General features: G+C 48.9%; 1 protein-coding gene across 7 annotated transcripts in view; it reads left to right on the top strand.

The window, feature by feature from the left end:
* The first annotated feature begins 3,094 nt into the window (after positions 1 to 3,094).
* The window catches only part of DPH6 (diphthamine biosynthesis 6), a 196,364-nt gene continuing 193,458 nt past the window's right edge, over positions 3,095 to 6,000 (top strand). For 2 of the 7 annotated variants that reach the window (XR_007407500.1, XM_025473285.3), the window contains exon 1: positions 3,858 to 3,936. Coding sequence is in view for 2 of the 7 variants with exons in the window: in XM_025473285.3 (XP_025329070.1) it covers positions 3,914 to 3,936 (23 nt within the window). In the remaining 5 variants the exon portion in view is untranslated. Of the gene's footprint in view, positions 3,319 to 3,857; positions 3,937 to 4,181; positions 4,352 to 5,733; positions 5,782 to 6,000 lie in introns of those variants that run through there. The other 5 variants (XR_007407502.1, XR_007407503.1, XR_007407507.1 and 2 more) reach the window with 5 other exon arrangements.

Raw genomic sequence — 6,000 nt, 5'->3', positions numbered from 1 at the left:
TGGCAAGGGATTGAAATTATTTTGAATTTGATTTTCTGTTCATCTATTTTGTTGGCTATACAAATTAATCCATAGTCATTCATAAGTTAGAGTTTGAGACTGCAGGAAGTGAGCTCACAATGCCTTATTTTTTTTTTTTTTTTTAATGAAAGACAGAGAGAGAGAGAAAGAGAGAGAGAGAGAGAGAGAGGCAGAGACACAGGCAGAGGGAGAAAAGCAGGCTCCTGGAGCCTGACGCGGGACTCGATCCTGAGACTCCAGGATCACGCCTCGGTCCAAAGGCAGGCGCCAAGGCGCTGAGCCACCCAGGGATCCCCTCACAATGCCTTTAAAATGTATATGTTGGGCAAGTCATTTCAGGATACAATAAAAGGAATCACTTCATATGGATATAAAATCTATTAACTTGTTAACATTGACTGGGCTGCAGTAACCTTTATATTATCCATATATAACACTCTGCATATAGAGGTTTTGCTAAACCAACTTTTCTTGAAGTTTGAGCAAAATACTTCTAGGCAAATGGATATTACTAATCAAAAATAAGTTTTCCCTATTAACTTATGAGTCCTCTTAAAGACACTGTCAGGATTCAGTATTAGTATGCTACTATATTCAGGATGAATATATTTGTTTTGATTTAATGAAAGCATTTCTTTTAAAATACTATTGTTTATTATTTAGATTTTTTACAACCTCAGATTGACTCTCCTTCAAATACTATTCTAAGTTTTAAAGAACTCTTCATTCTACCTTTCTAACTCCAACAGGACACAATGTGAAACAGGTAGGGTAAACATTCCTGCTCCTCATCATGTGATTCTGTGAAAGTCATTTTGTATCAGTGTGGTGGCCATGGGGGTGAACCACTCAGATACCCTTGCAAAAACACCTGCCTGCGGGAAGCACACATGACTGACACCTTTCAACTGCCATACTTTCAGATCCACTGTGGAGTTCACAGCACTCCATGCCTCCCGGATTGAACACAGAAGGGATGCGAACTGGCTTTTCTGGTCTCCCAAACCTGGGCTAGAAGTGCTAACTCTATAGGCACAGAATCCTATATAGCACAACATTCATAAAAATACCAAATTCACAGAGAATGAAGTATAGAAGTGGCCCCATATCTATGAGATCCAATTGTTACATCATAAACTGTACTACTGCAACCGTGTACTATGAAACTACCGTCATACAGTACTGGAAAGGGTACTAAAGTATATCAGCTAAATCAGCTGTTCAAAGACAATACTCGACAATGATGGTGCGTAATCCCTCCGTATATAGCATAGGCACTAAATCAGAGATCTCTGTATGGCACTATGTTTCTAACAGGAAAAATATATGGATCTGGCAACCAAGTGGTGAAAGCCGGATGGTCTCATTTACAATCACTCCCAATAACCCACGGGGAACACTCTGCTTCACCTCCCACAACTCTGGGCTGAGCAGAGTTAGAAATCCTAGTCCTCGAGGTTTTCTTTCTTGCCAGGGGGCACAATAGTGATCTACTGAAATATGAGATATTTTGTAATAGGGGACTTTTAACCCTTTGCACCTAGGGGCCAGCAACCAAGGATAATTGACTCATTAGTGAAAAGAGATGGGGCTCCTTTCACACAGTAGAGAGAAAGAATACATATGGAGCCCAGGTCATCCACTTGGATGCCCCTTGGGATGCCCTTGCCCAATGGTAACTGTGAATGGACACATGCAGTAACTGCAGACTAAGAAGGGTATGATGACTCAAGTCTATGACCCCTCAGGAATAAATGTTTAGGTCATTATCACATCCATTCCTCAATTCCTTTTTTCCAGCAATAAGAATATCTTCTTTATTCCAGGTTCAGGGAGGGGACCTACTATAAGGGAGTTTTATTCCCTGCTTTCAGGAATTAAAAAAAGGAGGGTCAGAGTGCCCTTCCTACATCTACTGCTTCTCAGGTGCATTTAGTACAAAATAATCAGTATGTCGAAGCAGCGTATTTTGAGGTGACATGCTCTGAACTCCTCCTATCTTGCTACCTTTGTGAGGTCCAACTGTTCCCGCTGCTCATTGCTGTCAATCTTTCAAACCTGTCCTCATTCTAGCATTTACCTGTTGGGTTCAACTCGGGGGCTCCTGTCATATGCATTACAGAACTTGTTACTTTCAAAATATGCCATCTTGCAGTGTGAATATCTGATGTACTTATTTGTCTTATATCCCAACTAGACTGCAAACTCTTTCAATACTTGACTCATTTGGTGAACATCCACAAATGTGTAATTTAAAAAATGCATCATTTTGGATGCTGAAACTGGTATGCGCAGTCACCACTGTAGTCACTGGAGTTAATGAGAATATTATAGTACTGGGCATAGTTTTAAATTTCTTACATGTTTAATTCATGAGATTGGTATCATCCTTCATGGTTTGCTTTCTCTCACATCCCGTATCGAATCCATCCAACTCAATCGACTCTACCTTGAAGAGAGACCTGGGCTTCTCCTCCTTCTCACCGAATGGACTCGCACCATCCTGGTTCCAGGCTCCATCATATACCTCCTCACTACTGCAGTAGCCTCCTAATCGGTATAGTCTTTTTAAAGCGTCAAGTCGTACTTCTCTGTTCAAAACCCTGTGGTGGTCACTGACTTCACTCAAAATAAAAAGCAGTTCTTTGTGTCCTACAAGACCCTATGTGATCTTCCTCGTCCCTCCATCACATGAACCCCATCTCCGGCCTCCTGCCTTGTTCGCTCTGCTCCCACCACACCCGCCGGCCCTGCTCCGGCACCAACACGTAACAGGTGCAGGGCCTTGCTTGGCTCTAGCTTTTCCTCCTGCCTGGGGCGCAGCCTAGTCGCCCACAGCTAACTGTCCTCTTTTAGGTTGGCTGATTCCCACCTTCCCAGCAGGTCCTAGCTTGCCTTTCCCCCTACTCCGAGTCCTCCCCACTTCCTGAATGCTTTCCGTCTCTACTTCGTTTTTCATGCCACTTATCCCTTTTCTAACGTCCCGAAGAACTTCTCTTTTAACCCGCATGTTGTCTGCTCTACCCACCCGACGTAGGCGCCAGGAGGATGGGGATCCCCGTTTTATTCACGGATGTGTCCCAGAGCCCAGTCAGCGCCTGGTGCAGGAGAGGCCTCCAACAAAGGCCCAGCGCGTCACTGGAGGCTGGCGTTTCCTTCTGCAAGGCCAGTGTCCTCCGAGGGGCCTTCTCCGGCTTCCCGGCTTCCCGGCTGCCGCACCACGCGTAAGGCCCAAATCGGAGGGAGCTTCGCGGCCAGGCGGCTAGGTCCAGGCTGCGGTCTGCCGCACGGAAGCCAGTAAGGTCAAACCAAACAAACGAGACACTACAGGTGCCGTGAGTTTCCTGCAGGTGGCCCAGGAAGGAAAGGCCAACTTCTTGTCCCCCTGCAGGTTCAAAGGGCTTCGGTGTGAGCGCGCGTAAGGCGGGACGTTCTCCTCCTGGGGCAGGGGCAGGGGCAGGGGCAGGGGCAGGGGCAGGGGCAGGGGCAGGGGCAGGGGCAGGGGCAGACGCCGCCGCCGCCGCCGCCGCCCGTGCCCCTCCCCGGGCGGCTTCAGGGCCCCCACTTAGGTGGTCAGGCCGCGCCCAGGCAGCCTCCCCGGCCAGGCCAGGAGGTCGCCGTCGCAGGGGCAAGACGGCGATGCGGAGCCGCGCCGCGCCCAGGAGGCCCGCAGGCGGCCGCGCGGGGGCGGCGCGGGCGGGCGGCGCGGGGCGGGGCGGCGGACAGGCGGCGAGGCGGACAGGCGGCGAGGCGGACAGGCGGCGAGGCGGCCGCCCGCGCGAGGCCCCGGGCGCGTCACGGCGGCGCGGCGACCACCCCGCGGCCCCGCCCCCGCCCCCGCCCCCGCCCGCGCCGCGCCGCGCCCGCCGCACGCACGCGCACTGCGCCCGGCATGAGGGTCGCTGCTCTGATCAGGTAACGCGGCGCCGCAGCGGCCTGCCTGCGCCCCTGCCCGCCTCCCGTCCTCTCCTGCTCGTCGGTGGCGGCTGCGGCCCCCGCTTTCGGCCGCGTGGATGAGCGACTGTGCGGGGCGGCGCGTCGGGGCCTGCGGGGACAGACGGGGTCGTGGGGCTGTCCCCCGCCGGGCGTGGCTCGCGGCCGGCCCCGCGCTCGCGCTCCTCCCCGCCGGCCCGGCCCCGCCTCTCGGGTTGTCGGGCCTCAGCCTCGGAGCCGGCCGGGCGGCGGCGGCGGCGTCAAGGCCCGGTGCTGGCAGGGTCTCCTGCCCGAGCGCCGGTGGCACGACTCTGCCCCGGCTCGGGGTCGCGTTCTTAAAAAGTGTGCCGGGCAATGACGCTAGAGAGCCGCGGCTTCACTCCCCGCAGCCCCGCCCGTGGGTCCTTCCGTCGTTCTGCGCTGCCTCCGGGTCCACCTACTTCCCGCAGCTCTGAGTAGCCCACCCCCCACTGGAGGCCGCCCCCCCCCCCCACCTGCGTCGGGGTTGCTTAGGACCAAGCTGTGTGGTGCCTTGGGGCTCAGTACAGGAAAGGGGTCTCTTCCCTCGGGATGGAGATGGGCTTGTATCCCTTTTAGCCTAAATCCAGTTGCATTTGCTACAGACAACTTTAAGTGCTTTTAGATTGGCCCTGGTCTATTCCGAAAGAAGGTTGAAGTCTCACAGTCCCCGTATTGGGGTGTCTAAAGTCAGTCCTCAGATAACCAAAGACAGGCTACTTTAAATGTTTCCACATGCAATCTGTAAAGTGAAGCAGAAGCAAATATGGTGACCTTAAAAAGAATTTAGGCTGCAGTACTTGCACATTTATGTAATGAGATTTGGACCTGTATGGAGGATCTGAGATAGGCCACAGCCGTGTTTGCTTCCGAAAGCACGTTGGAGAGTCCGTGAACGTTTCTGTTCAGTGTCCTGGTGAATTGACACTGGCTGACCATAGTGGCCTAGTAAGAACTCTGGATGTGACATTCCAGTGCCTTCTGCAGTGACTGGAATATTCCGATTTATTTTATTTCAGTACCATTTTTTGGACTCTGTAACGTCAAAATTGTTATTCAGTAAATTTCTTCTGTTTCTGACCCCTGTGGTCTTTATTTGATAAAATAGACAATAATAAAAAGTAGCCCAGGCAATAAGTAATTCACACCATACGCAATTTGCCAAAAGTCGAGCGGTTGAAGTAAGACACACCAGCTGAAGATTCAGATCTTTGAAGGAAGGATAGGAGATTGCTGTAGTCCATTATAGGGAATATTCAGTAATGTGCATATATTACTCATGATAAAAAAAGCAAGTCACTTAAAAATGGCAATGCTGGAAAATTCTTGCTGAACTGTAAGATCTGTATTAATGTTAGGAGACATGCTGTGAGTATGAATCTATAACAATTTTTAAATATGAATGTGAGTGCCTATATAATATATACATTTATATGAATATACTCTTGAATATATATGAATTTGAACTTAAATACAGTGAATCCACTTCTAATATATCTTGTGTGTGTACTAAAATGGGAGATGGAATATGTTTGTGTGCTTTAAAGAATAAGTGAAACCAAGATTCTCACATATCTCTAGCACAGAAATAACATTATTCTCCCTAATAACACAAAAGGTTGAATTATTCAATTTTATAGTTGAATGAGTCCTTGAAGATTAAACCATTCTCTAGTTTTATAATGAAGCATGTACCTAAGCACACTGAGTAACTTTGCATATTACACCAGAGTTGGGAACTAAAATTCCGATATTTTGTAGGACTTCTCACCCAACATATTGCTTATGTACTTCGTAATGTTCTGAGAGGTAAGTTGCTCAGCATTTCCCAAACCTTTTGTTCTTACAGTATTTGTTGGACAGTAGTGTTCCATAGAACACACTTTGGGAAATACAGTTTTAATACCATATTTGAAATTTTGACATATTTTCAAATGAATTATAAAGCTAAGTTCTGGTTGTGGATGTATACCCTTTAATCTTTAATATTCTAAAGAATTAGAGTAATGGTTGTATACTCTTTAAATA

This window comes from Canis lupus, chromosome 30 (genome assembly GCF_003254725.2).
Source record: "Canis lupus dingo isolate Sandy chromosome 30, ASM325472v2, whole genome shotgun sequence".
In the NCBI taxonomy this organism is placed as follows: Eukaryota; Metazoa; Chordata; class Mammalia; order Carnivora; family Canidae; genus Canis; species Canis lupus.
Note: the sequence above shows the minus strand (reverse complement) of the source record. Positions and strands in the feature narration are given on the sequence as shown.